The 23,281-nt window shown below is 43.0% G+C and overlaps 1 protein-coding gene across 1 annotated transcript; it reads left to right on the forward strand.

Moving 5' to 3' along the window:
- The first annotated feature begins 2,853 nt into the window (after positions 1–2,853).
- On the forward strand, positions 2,854–22,726 carry fam83c (family with sequence similarity 83 member C). Its single transcript, XM_069677415.1, has 5 exons — positions 2,854–3,865; positions 9,501–9,668; positions 11,090–11,214; positions 18,465–18,701; positions 19,526–22,726. The coding sequence occupies exons 1-5, from the start codon at positions 3,356–3,358 to the stop codon at positions 20,337–20,339; spliced, it is 1,854 nt and encodes a 617-aa protein (XP_069533516.1). The 5' UTR covers positions 2,854–3,355; the 3' UTR covers positions 20,340–22,726.
- The last annotated feature ends 555 nt before the right edge of the window (positions 22,727–23,281 follow it).

A 23,281-nucleotide genomic window follows, 5' to 3' on the forward strand; every position in this document is an offset into this window, starting at 1 on the left:
TCCCCCAAAGGAGAAATTAACTCCTATGAAGTGTAAAACTTTGGATAACCCGACTCTTCATCCTGACCTAGCCTGGGAACCAGACGAATCTGCAACGTCATGTTTTATTGCTCTGGCAGATGCATCTGGTCCCGCTCCAAGACAGATTTCTACGTTGTCTGATTCAGTTCCCACCAATCAAAAACATTTATCTAATACGGGGCTTGTCTGAAAGCCATCGAGGCATTTTTGTAAAACAACCAGGATGGCTGCTAAAGATATGGCAAACTCAGTGATTGTGTTTCAGCAATCAGTAGTACAAATACTAAATGTTGGCTATTCATCCTGTCAGGCCAAAACAAAGAAAACAAATATAATTTTATGAGAATAAAGTTGTAATTTTAGCCTATGGTTAGCCTGTATGTGATTTTGAAGGGGACTACCAGAAGACGAGCCAGCCACCTGCCTCAAAATGAGGAACAGTGAGCATCTCGTGAAGTTATACTTGTAAATGATCGCACAGGAGGCTTAACACAACTCGAGGCAGAGCTGTATTTATTGAACACACCTGGTAGCATGGAAGCATACATGTACCTGGTGAGAACGTGCGAGATCTCTTAATGTCCTAGGTTTGGCTGCAGACTGTGTTATAATATGCAGTAATGCTCAAGCACATCACACAGCTTTATATTTAGTATAGGTTACACAACATTGCATCACATTGTCTTAAGTATCGGGACTCTGAAAAGTGGTTTTACCTGAAAATGACTAATTTTAGCGCAGGCAGCTGGCTGCTCATCTGATATTCCTCTTTAAAATAACATTTATGTCATGAAATGGGGACCAAGAGGAAGGACTTATTGCAAACACACAGACGGGTGATGAGTATAGCACGAATGTGTTGGACAGGTTGTCTTTGGGATCTAATCCGAATTCGAAAAGAGGAGCAACAACGGCAAACATGCCATGTAGTCCGACATTGTTGTTATTGTGAGGGAAAGTTGCTGCTGGGAGAAGCGGTCACGTATGTATGTGTGACGTCATGACTTCAGTGTGACGGGACGCTGGTGCTGACAGGAAGTGTACAGAGTGTTTAATCTTTGTTTTATAATAATCAGCAGCGGCATCAACAAGGTCAATATAATCCTCATCATCATCATCATCATGAATATTCTAATTAACATCAACAACATCCTCGATGTCATCATCATCAATAACATCATATCATAAAGGTCAGAGGTGTTCATGAAGAGCTGGGTCTTTAGCTTCTTCTTAAAGGTGAAAGGGACTCTGCGGACCGAATGGAGTTTTGTAGCTCGTTCCACCACCGGGGGACGACTGAGGAGAAGAGTCTAGTTAGACACTTAGGGCCCTGTTGTTATTATACGCACATCATCTCTGTGATATATTTAGTGATAATATTCAGGTGTGGAGCTTCCCCATAATTAATTTTAATATAAAACAATGAGCTCAGGGGGAGTTTCAGTCTGAAGTGTGCTGCTATTTAGAACAACAACTGTAGTACAAGTGTGCAGACTGTAATCTCCATCTGTGCCTGATAATTACTTGATCCCGACATGGCAGATGGAGGTGTGTGTGTGTGTGTGTTTGTGTGTGTGTGTGTGTGTGTGTTATAGTACAGGCTTTATTTCAGTAAGGAGGTGCCAGACTTTAAAGTGCCATTGATCCAAGCGTAGATGCTGTTCAGTTAGTGGCCTCCGACCGTCCCAACATGGTTCTATGTGCTCTTTATTATGTATGAGGCAGAAGGGAAAGGCTCAGGACGAGAGGGAGCTTTTAGGTGAATTAGAGTCGCAGCCTACATGTAACATGGTACCACAGAGACAGACAGAGTCCCGGGGCAGGAGAGGGGGGGTCGTTACCACACGACCATGATGTGTGTTTTTTTAAATAATGCAACCAGAAAAGTGTTTCAGAGTTCAGAAGTAAAGACACCAGTGTTCCACCTGTGGCCATTTGTCTCCAGAGATTTATATCGACAAATGATCTTCAGTAAATGTAACTAAACATAAATCACAGTGAGCTGGTCGAGCTGAGGTGATGATTTCATGTGTTTCGAGGGAGGAGAGAGACAGCGTGAGAAAGGCCGGCAGTTCTGCCTTCAAAACAACAGCATGAAGAACAGCAAGAGGACCAGAATACAGTGAATACTGCTGACTTATAATACGAGTGTGGGCTGACACTGACTGTTTCAAGATGATTTATTAATTACTTGGAATTACACAACCGCAGAACGTATCCTTAAAAAATGCAATGTCTTTTTTGAGTGCAATTGTAGCATCACTGCCTCTAAGCTCTGCAGCTGAATCATCCTGTGCTTAGATTGTATTTATGTACATATAATATAGTGTTTGACTGCTAGTTTATAAAAGGTCAGCTGAACATGCAAATAAATTATACTCTGTCAACAATATGTAGACTTTACATGATGGAAAAACGTTTTTAATTATGTTGTTTTGAAATGTTCTTCCTCATTTTGGCGACTTTTAATCTATTTACACAAAACTTTCCAGAAAATGGGAAGTCAATAACATTAAATAGCTACAACACGTCCAGTAGGATATCGACTTATAGACATGCTGCTCTGTTCTCTCAAATAAACTAAACTAACGTCCAACTCTCGCGACACTTCATTTTGAAATGTCTAACCAGACGTAGCATCTGTTGTGAACTGGTTGGCTCGACGACGCAGAGACAAGGTGGGAGGGGGGAGGATTGGGGAAGGTAAAAGGAGGGAGGGGGAGGGCCTGTCCACGTTGGAGACCAATGACAGCACAGGTAGCAACAGGTGCGCAGAAAGCACACACCTCACACACTCACACTAACACACACTCACACACTGTGGTAGAAGGAAGAGGTGGCAGCAGAGCTGAAAAGGCTCCTGGGACTCAGATCCTGTCTGACATGACAGGGAATTAGAGAAGCGAGGACCATTACACCGCCGCGGAGGAGAAATAGTCCCGATCACTGGATTATAACCCGGACGACGGAAAAACAATTAAAATATCTCAATAATCAGGACTTTTTAGAGAGTGTGAGAGCCTCGGTGGTGAGTTAGTGAGACTTTAGATAATAGTTTACTTTAAACTATCTCAACCGTCATTAGTCTCCCGTGTGTGTTGTATTTACGTGGACCTGGAGGAAGATTATCGATCTGCTGTTATCTGCTGTCTGTTTAGTTTGTGTCCGTCTTTTATAATGTTTCTTCAGAGTCATTAGGCTATAGAGGGAAATAGTTTGCATTGGCAGAATATTTAGTGTCTTTTCGCCCCTTTTGTTGGTCTTATTTTCCTCTGGGTTTTATAAACCGGGGATTTGACAAATTAATCCCAGGACTAAAGACTGCACAGGCAACATGATCAGCTCAGAGGGCCTGCGGCCGGCCACGTCCGGCAGAAAGCCCCTGGGCAAGCTCGCCTCCCGGCTTGAGGAGGTGAAGAACCCGTGGCGGCAGGGCTCCACACTGGAGCTGAGCCACAACGAGGCGGCCCGCCTGGCGACGGACGCGCTGCTGGAGCACGGGGAGAAGGAGTACCGCAGGGTGCTGGCTGAGGAGCGGGAGCTCAACTTTCTGTCTCCGCTGGAGGTCCGATACATCACCAAGAATGCGGCCAAGGCGTGCGACTCCGACAGCAACGGCATCGGCCCCAACGACCGAGACTTTGGGGACGGGGACGCTGTTTCCGAACTCACCTCCGGGACTTATTTCCCTATGATGTCAGACGAGGAGCCGCCGATGCTGGAGCTCGGCTGGCCAGACTCCCCGTCGAGATACGGACCGTCTGAGACGCAGATCTACTTCCAGAGGGACAAGTCCCATAACGTCAAGGACCTGATCAGGTCCCTGCTCAACAAAGCAAAGAAGGTATGAATGCACTAATAGGTTCATTATGTGGATCTTTGACCTCATGAAGTCCCAGAAACGGGACAATAACGTCTACAGGCTACAAGGCTACAGTTGTGTTGGATAAATAATTTCTCAAGTTTAGAATTGAATGGCAATGTAAAGCAGGCTTTTCCAGTTTAAAGCTTAAATCAGACAAATATGACACCGTTTCCAACATGTGGAGCATTTTCCCCGTAATCCTCTTTAAAGCCGGTAGGACACATTGATGTGTGTATTTTTTGACTACTTAATAAACCCTCATCAATCAGTTAATCAGTGGTAGAACAAGCCTATGCTCTGTAGTTAACCTGTTTTTTGTCACAGTCCAGGGGCTGCAGGGAGTCTTCAGCTGGATCACTCAGTAGATTAGTCGGGTTAAAGGATGCATGAGGTTGGCAATGCAAATGAAATGCACTGCAGACACACTGGTCCTCTGTGCCTCACTGTGTGATGCCAGAACTTTTTCCAGTGACTGCAGGAGTTTAAAGCAGCCTCAACTGTGTTTTAGTCTTTTATCCAGTGGAAAATCAGTTATTTTCGTCCAAATGCAAAGAGTTAATAATGTTTTACCTTCATTCATCAGTCACAATGTCACTACTGAGCAGAACTGGCAGGATTAGAGTCCCCCTCTCTGCATAATAACTTTTTCTTAGACATACTCAATATTAAGATGTTTGAGCATCACTGTGCAAAGTTCGTTTCCTGCTGTAGAGTAAAAGTTACTCCACGCTCACTTTAAATACGAGTTAAAAACAGTGACATTAACATCATTTTCAGACATCACACCTTGTTTGGCGCTGATTGCGGTTTAGTCTTCAAAGTGGGAAAGACCGACGGAAATGAAAGCCTCCTTTCATTCCCGTCAGTGTAAATGTTTTACAGGTGACTGGCAATCTGATCGTTAGAGATAGAGTAGGAAACAAACAGCAAACACTTTGATACAGGTGCACGTGAGCAATAGAAATAATAAGCTCAGAGCCACTTGGTGTGTGTCCCACTTACAGAGCCACAAACAGTACAAACAGCAGGTATTTACTCAGCACACACAGAGCAGAACGTGAGATGTTATTGAGTTTGACAAAAAGTGTAATGGATTAGAATGACGCACGACGGCTTGGCCCTATTAATTAAATATATTGGAGTCTTAGAGACTGATAATTGCAAAACTTTCTGGAATTGCTGTTTTGGAATAAGATGGGCCGACTGCAAAAACGAGTTGTAATGGCAGCAAAGTTCCTGCCGACACACGTGCCCGATCAAAGTATGACCACTAGAAAAGCTTGTTTAGCAAAGTCACAAAATAACACAAACAAAATTGTGAGAAAAATCTTGAAGTCTGGTGGCTTTAACTCGAGTAATCTAATGTATGTTTCAAAACAACAACAAAAGGTTGGACGGTAAAGAATGAGCTTTTGTTGTCAGACACTTTGAGTATCTCTCTGAGGCTGTCAGCGACACACCGGCCAAACTTTAATCGGAAGCATTTGCCTGACACGATTACGTTGCAGCCATTACAACCTGTTTCGCGGCTGCTGGCTGAGACAATCTGCTGGGGCAATTCAAAACATTACCTATTAGTCATTCAGACCCCAACACATGTAAAAGCAGGGCCCAGCTTTAAAACACAGGTCTGGAGGGGACCATAAAACACCTGCATCCTGAAATGAGCAAAACAACACGGTTCCTGAAAAACAACTTGCTAAGAAATGTCTCTTTCGTTTTCCATCTCCTGCACCTGAGTGCATTGATTCGTCGCTCGAGTGGTTTCCACTTGGTTTGCTTACAAACAAAGCAGCAGGCCCGAGCCGGCCCGAGCCGGCCCGCCCTCCCGCCCGCTGTCATGTTTGATCAGCTCTTATCTCCTCTGAGCACCGAGGCCAACAGCCGACAGCCCGCTCTGTCACTCGGTTAACAAACTGTCCTGGGTTCACAGTTAAAAAAAACTCTTTAATCACTGGCTTTGTGGCACTATGACCATAGACAGATCATGAGTCCAATGACCTGTGGGCACACAGACATGTCAAAGGCCTCCATCCTTCATTTAAGACGCCCGGACTGAAACGTGCTCAGAACACATTTTTCTTTGTGTCTTTTTTGTGCCGGTTTGTTTTGCATCTCTCTGAGGTCTTTAGTCTCTCAGTCATCGCTCTGCTTGTCATTATGCTGTTATGTGGCCTTCTAACCGTTTGTGTCTCTCTGTCGTCGTCTTGTAACTTCTTGCTTTGTCTATAGTTTGCGTTGCATTCCTTTTTGCCTCTTTGGGGTCATTCTTTTACCACTGTGCATGTCTGTGCAGTTGTTTTGTATTTCCTTGTCAATGTTTTGTGTCACTTTGTGTCTTTCTGCATGTGTTGGTTGTTGTTTTGTGCCTCAACTTGTGTTGTCTCTAGTTTGCTTGTGTTTTGGGTCTTTTGTGCTTCTCTGCAGTTTTTTGCACGTCCTTCTAGTTGTTTCCATGTCTTTGTGGTAATCTTTTGTCTTCTTTCTCCCTCTGTTACCATTTCAGATCTTATCCTCTTGTCAGCGGTTTGTGTCTTGTAGTTGTTGAGCAGATCTTTGCAGCCCTTTTGTGCCTCACTGGACTTCTTTTTGCATGTTTGTTTTGTGTTTCTTCTTCTTTATAGTCATTTTACAATCTCTTTTTTTTGCATGTATCTGTTCTGAGTCTGTCGGTAGTCATTTGATTGATTGTCCCAGAACACAATGTTAACAGTCACAACAGAAACAGATGCTCTGTAATCCGGCCATGGGCATGACAGCCAGAATTGATGCTTTGAAACCAATAAGAAAGCATCCACTCCAAGTTATTCACTATTTATCGGCTCTGTCATCTACATAGTATTAATAAATGTATGAATGTGACTATAAAATCTGAGTTTACTGAGTGCTGGCAAATCGTCTCATGATCACTTAACGGCTAAATGAGAACCGGTTTATTGGCAGACAGTCGAGCACACGTTGCATGAGTCACCTCTCCACAGACACTTCCTTGTTCTCTAAGTGTAAATAGACTTGCTTTATATGCAGGCAGCTGAGTCTGCTGCTAATAAACTAAAACAGTGAGAGAATTCAAACCTGTTCAATCCCTGCATGAAATACTCGGTACGAGTTAGAAATACACCAAAACCTAGAAGCTGTTTCCTCTCGACGTGGCGGTAACGTTGACCTCTTTCTCGTGTGTTTGTGCAGAGTCAGCAGATCAAATGACACTCTGAATGCAGTTCATTCGTCAGTGGATACAGCTGATAAACAGCTGGTAGCAGAGCTGCACCAGTGCCTGAAAGCCAGACTCCAGTAAATGTACAGATATCAAACCAGAGAACGACTCTGGTAGAAGTGAGTCGGCTGTTCGGGTATATAACTCAAGTAAAAGTCTTAAAGTGTCTGATATGTACTGAACTTAAGTATCCAAAGTATTATTCTAATATTACTTGTGCTAAAGTATTGGAGTAAAAGTAAATGAAGAAAGTGGTCAGAACTTTATTTTTATCTTAAAAATGGAGCCTCTTGAGCCGTTCGTCTTCGTCACCGCCGCCATCTTTCACCGGAGTAGCTGGTGCTGATGCTGTTGCTGTCTCAGCCCCCGTCATGCATCCAGTATCACCATCGAGTAGGGTTCTACTCGCCTGCATCTGATGCCTGGACTTGACTTTAAAGTGAAACGGCAGCTTTGAAATCTCTTGTTGCACGTTTGCACTCTATTTACCTTCTCCTTCTTCTTGTTCTTGTTGTTCTTCTCCTTTCTTCTTCTTCTTCTTCTTCTCCTCCTCCTCCTTTTTCTTTTGGTCTTTACGCCATTTGGCATCCCTGATGTTGCATTACTGCCACCCTCAGTTTTTAACCTTTCAGTTTCTGTTCATTTTAAGAGGTATTTTGAGTCAAAAGAAATCGTACTGATGTTATGTATCTGAGTAAAAGTTACATTTTATTTAAGAAATGTCGCCGAGTAGTGGAAGAGGAAGTTGACAGAAATATAAAACTCTCGTAAAGCACAGATACTCCAGCAGAAGCGTACTTAAATACTGTAACGAAGTACTATGACTTTGTTACATTACAAATTCACTCATCTAAAGTTGACTTGGTGCCGTTCATGTTAAGACTGTTTTTTCGTTTCATCAATTAGAAATTCCAGTGCTGTCAAGGAGACTTACAGAAAACCGATCTGCAGCTGATCTCTGCTGTGCTAATAAACATGAATGAAAAAGCATCAGCATATAGTTCAGTATTAGGGTTACAGTGTTGTTCATTTGAAGGCAAGTCTGCACATGTGCCTGTGGGCATGAACATGTCAGTACATGTGTGTGTTTGCACAGAGCCGTGTGCACTCGGACACATTCTTAGCGTATGTGTGTGAACACTGATGTTACATAACACACACCTTATCGAAGGTTTCTTCTCCCTTCAAGTTAAAAATGAGTGAGACGTTTACTATTTAAGTTCAGTTACAGGTTGAATTAACCGAGGGCCCAAAGCATCCCCACATGTGCACAATTTGCTTACTTACATGTTTGTTTGGATACCTGTACTAAAGTAAAATATCTTTTGGAGCATGTACTTACACATACGCTTATTCTAAACTGAGTTTAAACTCTTTAAACAAATTAGAAACATGTGCTTTTCATCTCAACACAAACCGGCTCACATACAGAAAGTCAAGCTAGTGTCCAGTTGATGAGTTCTGGCTGGTTTGTGTTTTACAGCGTGGCCTCAGACTACAGGAGTGTTGATTTACAACTGTTGTCCCTCCAAACACTCTGATGTTTAACCCAGATCATCTGCTAATGTGTGCGGTCAGTTGCAGTCTTAAACCCTCCTGAACAGTTCAGAGACTCATCAGAGCCACCTGGTTTCAAACATGTGGATGATCACATCAGTACGTTTCTAGTCAGGCCACTAAAACCCGTGAGACAGAAATCTACAAGGAGACAGAACCACTGACCCTGATGCAAAGCAACGGTTAGCATTCGAGTGCCTGAGGCTAAAGTTAGCTTACACACTACCGTTGACAGATGTTACTTTAGCCTTCTGCTCGCCGCAGAGCATTACTACAACAAGTAGTTGCACTATGTCAGTCTCCATTTTGTCTACATCTGTTTCCTTGTGAGACCGTGCGAGATCATGCGAGGCGGTACGCTGCTTCTTCTAGCACAACTCCGGCTCAGGAGGTAGAGACAGTCATCAGATGATCGTCAACCTGATCCCCGACTCCTTTGGTCTGAACGTTGAAATATTAAGATACTGAATACGGATATTTTAATGTGTTTGACTGAGTTAGAGACATTAGATAGTTAGCAGCCTCTGCCGTCGGTGTATAAATGTGTGGAAGAAAATCGTGGATGTAAAATGTAAAGTGCAGTCCATTGATCACTTACACGTGATAACCATTATAATATCCTGTGATGTGTGTTGTGCCATTACTTTAAAATATAAGTAATTCAATATTGTTTCAGTTTTCAGTAACCCTGTAGTCTGAGCCCGACCTCCACCTGTCCATGATGTAGCTGTAGATCAAACCTATAACCCTGACCTTGCTAAGCCATGAAGAGGCCCAAACTCATGAAATGTTGATGAACGTGTGCGTGCTAACGTCCCCCCTATCTCCCTGCTGCTCCAGGTGATCGCGCTGGTGATGGACGTGTTTACGGACGTGGACCTGCTGTGTGATCTGATGGAGGCGTCCAACAAGCGCAAAGTCCCCGTCTACATCCTGCTGGACGAGAAAAACCTCGACTACTTCACAGACATGTGCTCAGCACTCGACATTCAGAACTCACACCTGAGTGTAAGTACTGAACTCGCTGGAGTCTTACTGACATAGTTTCCTCAGGAGGAGCCAAACAAGTGAAGTATTCACCCTGACTGAGTTTAGCCTCAGGTGCAGAGAAAGTAAAGAGCTGTTCATCTTCTGGTTATTAACACAAGGCTGAACATCAGTTGGAGAGGATATTGTAAAGCTGTTACTTTTTAAGTAGTAAGAATCAGCCTGACCTTCTAAAACATCCTAACTCATTCTTTAATGGCCACACACCACAGCATTACGGATAAGCTAACTCGCACAGCCAGTCAGTGTTAATGTATTTTGAACATTAAGATAGCCCGTTAGCTTACATAAACTGAGAGTGATTAAAGAGCAACCTCAGCAGTGTGTCTGCCTGTGTTCGTTATCACATACTATACCAGCAGTACGTTCTGATTTGGCCAAAATGTAGTCTGTAGTAAGCAATATTTAAAGTATGGAGAAAATACCCGGATGTCGTACTGATTCGGAAAAACTCTCCAGTTTGCGGACCAGTCAATCTCACCTACTGTATCCCACAATGCAAAGCGCTGGAACGTCACAACGGCAGTTGAAATGGCGGACGGCAGCAGCATTCGAGCGGGCTGTTGTTTACTTCCGCTTTCCAAAACCGTAAAACCGGCGCCTGGCGTAGCATACTGCAAATACATTTAAACAGCGCTGTACTACATACTACCGCCGAACGCAGTGTGCAGCATGTCGTATGTACTCTACAGCAATTTGGAACACAGCCACAGGCTCTACACTCAGCTACTAGAAGTCACAATGGAGTGTTCGAGAAGAGGAGATCGTACATTTAGTGTGTGTGACGTGTACAAAACATGATGGTGTAGCTGCGAGGTGTCCGCTCTGCTGAAGTGTCATCAAGCAACAAACCTGTTCCTCACCATCTCCAGGATTTAACAATGTGTTCTCATGTAAGAGAAAAGAGTCAACATTATTCTATAATAGTTTTATCCCTGTGGCTGAAGACAGTGTAACTTCTCCACTGTTACCAAGAAACTAATTTAATGTGTGTCTGAGAGAGAAGAGCTCTTAGATATGAGATGTCAGAGTGTCCTTGAACTCACCAGAAAGGAGTGCTTAATAAATATGAGAGCTCTCGCAGCTTACCACATGAAAAAGTAGTGCTCCTACAAAGCTCCTTCTGAAGCGGTCTACTGGAGACGTTCCAAATCTGCCAGTCGACCCCAAAAATAGGAACCCCCTGATTATTAGAGGACTTGCCTGTTTCAGCTAGCAATGCTGCTATATGCTAATTTTCCCTCCAGAAGACGACATAGATTTAGTTGTACAAAAGAGTTGGTATCAGGCTGCCAAATATGTAAGACTGAAATACTGTGTTTCTTCTGAGTCTGCATGTGCGTATTAAAGTAAGGTGTGTGTTTGTGTGTTTGTGTGTGCAGAACATGCGCATTCGCAGCGTGTGTGGGGACACGTACTGCACCAAGAGCGGCAAGAAATTCACCGGTCAGGTCCTGGAGAAGTTTATGATCATTGACTGTGAAGAGGTCATCGCCGGGTCATACAGGTTAGTACACACACACACACACACACACACACACACACACACACACACACTTCATTCTAACAATCATTAAGCCTTTACTTTTTTGGTCTTGCCTACTTACTGGAAAAATACTAGAAATGATGCACTATGTCAGTGTCAGCACTCCCAGCTGACAGCCAATATTAGGTTGTCTGTCGCCCTAGTTTTTCCGCAATGAGTCCCGTCCTGTTTGCACAAGTCGCCCCTTGTGTGTGGTTTTCGGGCCAACTGAGCATCTTGAATCCGTGGCGGACCCTATCAGTGAGAGACATCGCTCTGATTGGCTGTTCAGCTCAGCAAATGAGTGCACAGAAAAAGAAAATGAAGCAAGACATGGCATGTCCATCCTTCTTCAACCAACCAAACACTCAGGCCTGACATGGTTTGCACCATTTCCAACCATTTATTATCGATAATAGTACATATATTTTGTATATCCACAGTCTGAGGTCTTCCTGGTACCTTTTTGAATGTAATACAGACTCCCCCACCGGTTGTAACTGTGTCCTCTCACTCGAGTGCAGAACATTTGTGCTGGTTGGTAATTGGCTTGGCCCAGACACAAGTGACAGGAGGCGACACAACGGTCGGCCTTTGTCGCCGCTGGTTCTGTGATGTCAGTTTGGTGTGTCTGGGGCATTAGCCGTGAAGCTGTGCTAGCAAAGAGTTAGCTTGAGCGGCCGAGTAGTCCTTTAATATCTGCTTGCAGATTTGACACATGAAGATCAGTTGATTAATCATGATGAATAGTTTAATGTGTCCTCTGTGGCTGTTGACCGGCCAATGGAAAAGCAGCTTGGCATTGGAGACTACAAACTAATCACAGCAATCCTGTTTTGCAAACTTGGGATGTCAGCTGTTTAAGACACAAGCATAAACCCCTCTTGTGAAAGCTGCTCTTGAGATGCATTCTGGGAAATGTAGGATCCAGTGGTTTTGGAGTTAAAGCCATAAAAGGGACATTTCAGGATAATTCCCATCTGCTGCGACAGTTTTGACCATTTTTTATATTTTAACATCTCTTAAAACTCCCACAACTTTATGCAAATGAAACATTAAATTGTTGAGTTCTCCTTTAAAGGGCACCTGGTGGTGGGGAATTGTTTTGTGTCATTCTGTTTATAATTTGCATAATGTTACTGGAAGAATCCTGGAACTAAAAAGGTATCACACATTGACGTGTGTAGCTGTAAGAAGAGGTGTTGTTTTTGGCTCTTCCCTCATGAGAAAGCACACAAATAAAGAATCAAAGAGACGTTCATACAGCTGAAGTAGAGACACAGCAGACGTTTGACATTTACTTTGCATATTTCTTGTTAATCGGGACTTTTAGGAGGAAGCCAGCTGAGCTCGGAGGTCATATTCAGTTTGCAAATGTGTGGATAAGCTGAGGAACAATGCCGGTGTTGTGCAGCAGAGTGAGCGCACTGCTGCCAGCGAGGAGATGTTTGTGGTATCTGAAACTGTTTGAGAATACCTGACTAATACCTGTAATTAGAGCTGCACGCTCGACGAGTAGAAGAGGCTGATTTCCCTGAACAAGTTCTGCACAGGCGTGTCTAATGAATACAGAATTTAATTCATAAACTCATTCGATCGCAGTAGAAATCTTTACATGTCTTTTACATGCATGCATTTTCTGCAGCTTTTTGTGTTTCAGGTTTGTTTGACTTCTTACATGAGTTTCAGTCTTCAGCATTATTGAAAGAAGTATTCGATCCAGTCTCGGGCTGCAAGAAATGATTGTTTTCATCATCAATTAGGCTGCGTCTTATTTTAAAAAGAAATCACTTTGTCAGTAAAATGTTTGAAAGTAGACCAACAGTCCGAAACGGAAGAGGTTCAGGTTGTTATCGTTCATGACAAACAAAAGAATCAAATGTTTGCTTCAAATTTTACTAAAATAATTAATTGACTATAAACAAATCATGTAACTGACTTGTTGCTGCTTTAATTAAGTAGAGATCTAAAGAAACAGCTCCATTTTTTTTACATCATCCAATGAAAATCACCAAAGATACAAACTATGAAAGCAGCGGCCTTCATCTTTTTGCAGCTGAGACTTCCCTCTCTCTGATCATAAAGTTGGTCCTTGGCTGATGATGTCATTATATCACTTTACATGTGGTGAAGCACGATGTGTGAGCGTATGCAAAATAGCTGCCGGATAAAGTTCTTTACAGGATCCTGTTCAAACCGATATAAACCATGAACTCTGCTCGCTCGAGCCGTCAGTTTATCTGCAATAAAAGCAAAGGTTTTTGGGTCATCGCCACTGCGACCACGCCTCACGAGATCGTTGTTTATTTAATCCTCTTTAAAATAATCTAAAATAACAAAATGGCTTGACAAGACATCACAGCGGGAACAACATATTTGAGTAGTGTTATCTGGACCTTCTAGCTCGGGTGCACAGATTCTGCAGATATGACATCACAGTTAGTACAGTGACTGTCTGTGCAGCGCTGGAAGGGTAAGCTTATTAATCTCAGCTCAGACTCAACATTTTGTTTTGCTGTTTGCTCTTTATTCCCACAGGGAGCAGTGCGTGCACTTTCTCCTGTTGTGTGAGTGTGTTAGCATGTGTGTGTGTGTGTGTGTGTGTGTGTTAGCATGTGTGTGTGTGTGCGTGTCAGTGTGGGTGTAATGTACCAGTAAAGCTGCCAGACAAACAGTGCTGTGGGATTTTAACAACTTAGTGTCACAGAGCAGGAGAGAGAGGGAGCGCTGAAGTAACCCTTTCCTTTCACTGTTAGAAAACCAGAGACGCTCATGAATGTTGCCCTGCCGCTTTTTGAAATGTGAGCTCCTCACAGATAACATGTAACCTATATATCTGTCTTATATGTGAACTTCTGGAGGCCATCTGTCCTGTCTGGTTCTCTGTAAGTGGTTACTGTGAGGGGCAGAGTGTGATTTATGAGCAGGGAAAACGCATTTTTTAAAAGAACTTTAGAAACACTTTTTGACTGATGTTGAAAATATCTTCAGGGCAAACCAACTGTCAAGTCCTGAAATAATGCAGCGTCTACCTGCTAGTTTAAGATCATAATTCAACACAACAAGCCCAGCCTGGAGGCCATCGTAGTGGATATAGACTGTGCGCTGTTGTGACGTTGGCAAACGATCCGATTCTTTTGAACGGCTCTTTGGTGCGGACGACGGGAACAATGTCGCAGGTGAGAGCCGGTCTTTTTATAGTTGTGCCCAAACTCACTGCCCGCCCTCGATCCACTCCCCTTCATGCCGAATTACCTCGGGCAGCTTTTTTCAGCTGCACCTCCGCTGTGCGAGGTGACATGCAGCGGCATCATGTCACCACAACACAGTGCCGACGGTGAGCAACTTTATAACCCTCTGCCAAGTCTGTTGCTTTTTTCTTGACACCTCTGTAGTCATACAGAGTTGTATCCTAAGGAACGATGAGCTGTTCTTTTCTAATTCCCAACACGAGTGCAAACAAGCCTGCTCTTTGCTGTTTCAGACCAAGTTATTCATCCCCCTGTCCCGTCTGCATGTTTATGATTTTAAAAAACCTGTTTTTTAAATTAAACGGCAAAAAGAAAGTTTGGGTTCTCCATCCCTGCGTCCGTACGCATGTCCATAAATCCATCGATTAATTCGTCTGCGCCACTCTTGTGAAGGCGACATCTCAGGAATGCAAAGAGTTTATGTCTTCCCCAAGACTGTAGGTTGAACTAATCAGATTTTGGTGGACAAAGGTGAAAGGTCAGCGTGACCTCAAGAGAGAACAATGCGTCCTCTCCTGTTGACTGGAGGCCTGTTTCAAACACTCAAATGATCAGACTGACAGGGGCCTCTTTGGGTTGTTCTCTGCTTTAGTGAGATGACATTATCTCAAGCAGTGAATCCATCCTAACATCCTAACATGAAGTGATGTGTCTTTTTATCCAGCTGCTTTACTGTCACAGCAACAGCTCCTTGTCCTGGTTTTCGGGAGCTGCGACAGATCGTCGTTTTTTTTAAGTAAAGTCTAGCCGAGCGAATCAGGTTTTTCTGATCCTCCACCCCGATTAACAACGTAACAAATCAGATTACTGCAGAGAGCTGCCAGTAGCTCACTTAAAGTTCAGTGTGTGTCAAGTCAAGTCAAGCCAGTTTCATTTGTGTCTCAGAGAATTTGCCTCTCAGGCCTTTACGGTCTGTGCAGAACTCAGAATCCTCTATTCTTAAGCGCCTGCTTTGTATCAACTCCCAAAAAACAGGGAAACAATGAAGAAGAGGAGCAACAACAAACAGGAAAGAGATGTCTCGTGTTCAAAATGATCTAACATAAAGTTAAAGGCGTGTCTCGTACTGCACACTTCAATTCACTCTTTCAGCGCACCAGGTCTCTTTGTTTCTCTCGCTCCTTGTCGGTTTCTATTGCGTCACTTTCTCCTCAACATCCGAAAAATTTGAGCCGACAGCTGCGATGGAGCGTTTTTTAATGCTGGACACTGCAGGTGAATGCGCAGGGCGAGGCATGCAGGCTGGGCTGACAAACTGTACTGCCGACTTAGGAATGAAGGGCGAGGTCCGGAGAGCTGCCAAGGTCCTCTGTCAAATATGATGATGTCTTATCACCCCAGCACACCTGTCCCTCCCTCCCTCCTACGAAATGAACAGAACTGATATTAAAACCTTTCAGAAATGCTGCTTTACTCTTTGAGTCCTGGGAGTGCGCGCTCCGATACATCTGAGAAAGAGTAAAAAATAAAAAGATTCACTTATAACTTAGAGGTAATGTCTGCGTTTTAGCTGCGAATCCAAAAGAAAGAGAAGCATTGGTTGTATTCTTACAGATATAATACCTTACAAACATGGCAGGCCTTTTCTTAAGGTAACACTTTCTTTAAGCCCTTCCTATTGAGCACTTATATGCACTAATTACATGTTATAAAAGGTTTAACACACTTTAATGTAGTTGTAAAAAAAGTGTGATGTCATGTCAACAACAAACTGCAATCGTTTCTTGCGTTTATTTGCACATCCAATTCTTATTCTTGCTAACCTGACTGTGGAGCCATGCCTGTACGACGGAGTCTCTTTTCATCGTGATGAAAACAACCTTTATGACTGACAGTTTATCCGGAGTAGGCGTGCTCTGATCAGCTCCTCGTCAGGACATACCAGGGATTTAATTTGAGTTGAATTGTGTCCAACATTTCTGAGCAGTGAGTGATTTATCACGGAGCAGAGCGGTCCTGCAGGTTCCTCACACTTTTATTTGACAGCTGTGAAACACGCTCACTGTTTCAGCACGCTGCTCAGGGAGCCTTAAATGGCTCCAAATGATTTAAATACAGAAGCCGCTGTACACTTTGACCTGCCTCGTTTTGTTTTGCACAGCATGTGGCCTCGTCTGTGCAGAGATCATTACAAGTGTTTCATGTTCAGCTTCCGTCAGGTGAATAAACACACTCTGGGGATTAGAGTTGTCTTCTTTCTGATGTTTTCAAATGAAACAGGTTCGTTAACTGCGATAAACATGAAGGCCGTAAAGCTGCGACACCTGCTGAGTGGAGACGCTCTCGGGACAAGTTAGAGCAAATACTGCGAACTCAAACACAGTAAACTCTAACCTGTTTCATTAGTGTGGAAACATTCAGCAAGTTTTGATTCTGTGAAACGACCTCGGTAAAGTTTGTAGACTGGAGTCAGACCTACGTGTGGTTTCTACCAGACAAAGCAGGTCAAACATTCAGCATGTTTTAATGACACAGCTGACATGTTTACGCACCTTGTCACCACTCGTGTCAGCTGACCACATTCTGTTACTTTTTTTATGTTCAGTTTTTGCAGACCAGTTTCCTGCTGCTAACAGAGACATTATGGGCCCTTTTCAAATGATTTATAGCGCAACGGCGTGGAGCGACTGCATTTTGGGCGTGTCCAACCTCCTTCTGCCAGTTAAACGGTGCACAAAGCAAGGCACAGAGAGGTTGTGTTAAGTCTCATAAATAGGTGTGTTTTGGGCCTCGAGTCTTCTCTCCTTCCACTGTTCCCCTGCACACACAGAACACTGACAGGTCACTGTATGAAACATGGTGATGCACGGATGGACAGAAACGATAACTAAGACTCCACATTAAGAGAGACGCTGTAGAGGAGACAGTTATTTTTTAAATCAAATGTTCACACTCACTTTTTATAAATGTTGATTCACGTAACTTTGCCTGTTTTGCTTGAAGTAAAGCTTAAAGGTTTGATGATTACAAAGCTCCGTCAGACTCTGAGCCACGTTCAGGATGCTCAATCAGAAAAATACTTTTTTGTTCCAGATTTCAAATCAAATCCATTTTGACATTTCACGCAGTGATGTGACGTAGCTCCCAACGCCTCCTTCGGATTGAACCGACAATCTTATTTAACCCCGACTGGACGATATGAAAATACAAACGGTTGCCCAGCCCTCCCTCTGTGTCCTCTGATCACCCGTGAAAGCATAATTTCTGCAGCTCCTGCTGTCTGCTGGCTGATGAGCTGATGAGTCACCGCACTGATTCATCCGTGTGCAGGAAGTTGTTGAGGCTGATCTGCTGCTTTATCGGCTGGAGGTGGAGGGAGATAAATCACAAAGAAGCCTAATAGGTTCAAAGTGTAAGACACAGTTAGTGTTGTTAGTGCTGCACATAATGAGATGAGGGAGAGGTTTGTGTCCACTTGCACACCTGTAAAAAGATGCCACACACACGATAAGCATTATTCCTGTCCAGTACACAGAGTGAACGGGCTGCAGAGCCGAGCACCGCTCTCTTCCTATTTCCCATTCAGTGTCCTGATTAACAGTCGCGTGGGGGCGGTGTAAGAATTTAACAACATAATGATCAGATTAGCTTTTGTTCCTGAAGCCCGTAGTTTGAATAATAATTACCTTTTTATTTTGGGTTTTGAAATATTATTATTAGTATTATTATTTAAACATACTCCATAGTTGCACCTGTTCTAATGCACTCTTAAGTATCAAAGTATGAGCTTAATACTTCACCAGGTGCTAAAAGCTTAAAACCTTTGATCCAGGACAACAAATTACCTGTATTACCCAATCATTACCTTAAAACAAAACGGAGCACGACAGGTGAGCAGTGGTTTCTTACAACAATGGAGGAACCTCCCTGTGCATTATTCCACTTTACTGCTGCTGCTCAGGAGATGTAGATCTCACAGATCGTCACTGACTGTATGACTCACTGCGTTCACACTCTTCTCCCCCTCTGTCTCCTCTCTAGTTTCACTTGGCTGTCGTCTCAGGTGCACAGCAACATGGTGATGCATTTCTCGGGTCGCATCGCCGACAGCTTCGACCGGGAGTTCCGCTGCCTGTACGCCGACTCGCAGATCGTCGAGTGCTTCTTCAACACAGAGGAGGAGGGGATGCCCTACTACCCGTCATACCAAGCCATGATGGCCCCCGGCATGGGCATGGGGATGGGCCCCGTCATGGGGCTGGATTTAATCTCTGACAGGTACCAAGCTGGAGTCTAGATACTGAGAGGCTTTTTTTTATCTGTGTTTTGTGTGTTTGCTTTTTCAAGGGCTTGTAAAGCATTACTTCGCTCTGAGAGATAGCTTGGTTAACTTAAAGCTCCTGTGAGGAACTTTCGGTTTGTGTTGATTGTGGCGCCCCCTGTGGACAAAGCCCAATCTCCTTGCTGATTTTGTCCTGCACATGCTCAAGTGGTGGTTTTAAACAAAAAATCTCATCCTGCTTTGTTTAAAGGATAACTTTGGTATTTTTCAACCTAGACCCTATTTTTTTGTAGGGCTTTTTTATTGTGTGTGTACAACGTAACTAAACGGGGCACCGCGCATACGCCACTATACAGCCACTAAAAGCGCTTGTTTCTGCTACTGACAGACTCAGAAAAACCAATACATATAATACAAAATATGTACAACAGGTTGATTAAAAACTGTAAAGATGTGCAGGATATTAGTGAGTGCAAAAGCTTACAGTATAAAACAGTAAGCTTTATAAGTGAAATCATATTTTCTCATATAAAAACAGCCAAAAACGTGCATCTGTATCAAAGTGTGAATGATCATTTTTTGTTTGAATAGTTCCTCTCAGTGTTGCAGTTTTGTTGTGACGGTCAAAATGCCGAATTCAAGGCTTCATAGCTATAGTCCAAAAATCACTGAATGATGTCATGTTGGCTACGTCTCCATGGAGCTGGACACTTGTTACAGACAGCAGCGTTGTTCACTATCTAATGTCTCGTTTAATAAATGATCTCGACGTCTGGTTAAAAATAAGTCTAATCCTTCCTCTCCGTCATTCCTCCTGCAGGCCGAGGGACAGGGTGTGCTCTGAAAACTCCAGCAGCCAATCGAGTAACAGCGTGTCGAGTGTGAAAGCTGCGCCCGGGATGACCTCTAACCCGGTCTACAAGGTCACTGACAAGAAGGAGCCTAACAACAACTCCCACCTCAGCCCTGAGAGAAGAGAGAGAGACCGAGCTGGAGGGCAAACCCCGACGCCTCAGGGTCACATCACACCAGGAGCACGGGTCTCTGCTAACGGAGGACCCAATCACAGCCCAGCGATGGAGCGACCGCCGCCCCCCTACGGTCATCAAATGGGGATCGAGTGGAACAAGCCCAACCCAGCGGACGCCATGCGCTCTAATATTGGCGGCACCTCCTCAAAGTTCCAGGCGTTGGGGTTGTACGACCACAAACAGGGCATGTTCCACAGCGCCGGGCTCGTCCCTGGCGCCCCCAACTCAAACCTAAACCCAAAGACTCAGAGCCCATCCCCGGTCAATGACGGCAAACTCAACCCCAAGCAGAGGGCTCCCTCCAATCAGTTCCTCAACAAACTGTCAGACTTCTTCCTGCCCCCCTCCAACAAAGACACCTACAACTTCCGGAGGTCCCCGTCCCCACACGGCACCACTTCCTGGGGCGGGCCGGACCTCTCTCAACCTGAGCCAGAGAGCCAGCAGAGCCCCCCGCCCCCGCCCTCTCCGGGGGTGATGATGAACCGCCAGGACCAGAAACGAATGACGCTGGGCCACAGCAAGCTGGACCTGGTGAACCAGTATAACAAGATGAAATCCAAGCAGGTGTACAGCCGCTTTGAGCTCAAGACCTCCAACTGAACCCAAACCTCCCCCTTTGTTTCTGACATTATGAAGAGTCTCAGTGGACTGCGGTTTATTGTATAAAGAGGTCAGTCCTTCGTCTTCCTCCTGGAGGAAACCAAGTCATTACAGCCATGTTGGCTCGGAGGCTCCTGTAATGAGTTTTCCTCTGTTAGTCTTGAAACCATATTGCCTACTCTATCATGTGAGGAGTCCTCATACGTGCAGGAGGGTTGTGACTCTTTGCGGGGTCGTAGTTTACAACACACATGAAAAAGATCACACATTTACTTTTTTCAGAAACACTGAAATTGACCTGTGAGAATCACCTGTCTTTCCATTTTTGAACAATTCCAACTGTAACAATGTTGAACCTCTGATTTGAATCAGGTGACTCAGACTTAAAGGGCTAGTATACACAGAATGTCTGTTGCACCATTGCTGTGTGTTTGGCAAGCCAGATGTTAATTTAACACATGATCTGCTGCGCCCACACAGTCTTGAGAAACGCTTTAAACCGCACAACCAGCTGGTTTAAACAGCGTTTTTTAATAGTTAACATTTATTTCCACTCATTTTTTTGTGAATGCTCAACGAGACTCAATTTTTATATTATACTTGCATTTTTACCATTTTAAGCCAAATTTTTAGAGACTTTAAAAACTCTGATTTATTGTGAATCCAAAAAGATTAGCCTGTCAGTGATGATGGTTAATTGTGAAGTGTGTAAAGTTGTGTGGAAACGTGATGTTCATTTATACACATGTAGACGTTCCGCACTCCATCTTTAAAGATTAGCTAATAACGCCTCATGTAGCGGGCACTACATTTGGCAGAAAAATGTATAACACATAAAAACATATCCTTTAGTTATAACAACAGAGCAAGTTCAAAACTTAAATTAACCGTATATTCACTGATATGTGCACATAAATTAATTCTTATTTTAGTTAGACTTTAATTTTCTAATTTTAACTTTTAGGAATCTTCTAAATGTGTGAGGACAGTGATTAAACGCAGCCCTGATTGTAAATAAAACCTTTTTTATTTCCTTTTTTCTTTTGATTTGAGCAGTTCTTCTTTGAATAAATGATTCCTGTAACACTCCTGTATCATAGTGTATATAACACGTGCCTTGATCATCCTGCCTTAAGGTTTACAATCACATTTTAACCTAATATCTCCAGTGAGTTCAGATGAATGTAAATAAATGTACACCCATGCCTATTTGAACCCGCTGTCACTACAGGGAACAAAGCTTATTGTGAAGCAGCAGAAGCAGCGTGACTGTGTTCCTGGTGCTGTCTCATGACTATTCTGGAAAATTAGGTTGAAATGGAAAAACTGCAGGGCTTCAGGGCCGATGTACACTTCAGATGAGTTTCTTTATTGCATCGTCATTACAGAGGAGTGTTTCCTCATTCTTTAGATTTTTTACAGTAAACAGCATTTTTTGAATATGTACATTTGTACAGACTGTTAAACAAATTAGATACAGTTAAAACTAATTGCATTATTTACATGATTTGTTTTTTGAGTTATATTTTGTGATGAAATGTACAATGTAGTATCAGGGCTACGTTGAAAAAAGAAAATCTGAGATTACAAGAACGACTTTGTCGAAATATTACGTTTTTTTTCTCGTAAAAATTACAACTTTACTCTCGTAATATTACGATTTTGTTATTGTAATATTATAACCTTTTTTGTCGTGAAAATTACGACTTTACTCTCGTAATATTACGATTTTGTTATCGTAATATTCTAACCTTTTTTCTCGTAAAAATTAAGATTTTATTCTCCTAATATTACGATTTTGTTATCGTAATATTAGAACCTTTTTTGTCGTTTTTTTCTAGTAATATTACGATTTTGTTATCGTAATATTAGAACCTTTTTTGTCGTAAAAATTACGACTTTACTCTCATAATATTACAGTAATCTCTTTTTTTTCTCTTAATTGTGGCCCTAATACTCCGCTGTAGAAATGTGCTGGTGTACAGCAGGTTTTGTTCTTAACAGCACTACAGGGCTTTCCAAATAAGAACAGAAACACTGATTTTTGGCGGTTGTCACTTAAGCAATAACAACTGACATCGTGATCAATTATTCTGATAGACGTGTGTTTGTCTGTGTTTTGTTAACTGCTCAGTTCAGTCAACTACAAACTACAGCTGGACAATGTGCAGGCATCAGTTCATATATGTCCCATGTTTGTCATGTATATGACGTTGTATATATAACACATGAACTGAACGTAAGGAATTTGGGTTATTGTTAAAGAAATTTCTCTGATTTCTTTGTTATTTTGTTTTTACAGTATGTTGTTTACTGGAGAATGTGAACTTTCTGGTCCTAATTTGTAAAATGAACACTCTAGGATTTAATAAAAAAGTGGAAGTTAAGATGAAGTGATGCTGTTTTTTATCTGAATCCGGCTTCCTCCCACAGTCCAAACACATGCTCATTAGGTTCATTGGTGACACTATAATTGGCCGTGGGTGTGAATGTGAGCGTGAAAGGTCGTCTGTCTCTGTGTGTCAGCCCTGTGATTGACTGGCGACCTTTCTAGGGTGTACCCTGCTCCTGGCCCCTAAACAGGATAAGCAACATAGATATTAGTCGGATGTTTTTACAATATGACTCATAGCTCATCACCACACCAAAGTGGGAAGAACGACTTCCTCATTCAGGAAACTGGACCATCCAAGGAGAACATGGATTAGGTATCAAAACTTTTCAAGCATGTTGGCATTGTCAATGTAGCACGTTAGCTTGCTAATGTTAGCATTCAGCGACTATACCCAAGTACAACTTTCACAGCTGCTAGAGTGGCTTTAGACTTGTTGTTGTACATAAACTATAAACGTGCGGTCTTATAAATGCTCCTTATAATAACGAATTCTGGAAAGGTAAATGTCTTAAATGTGCATCTTGTCCTGCCTTATATAATATATAAT

Source organism: Semicossyphus pulcher, unplaced genomic scaffold (assembly GCF_022749685.1).
Source record: "Semicossyphus pulcher isolate SPU_LCO1_2020_fin unplaced genomic scaffold, fSemPul1.0.p SCAF_3, whole genome shotgun sequence".
NCBI classification, from domain to species: domain Eukaryota; kingdom Metazoa; phylum Chordata; class Actinopteri; order Labriformes; family Labridae; genus Semicossyphus; species Semicossyphus pulcher.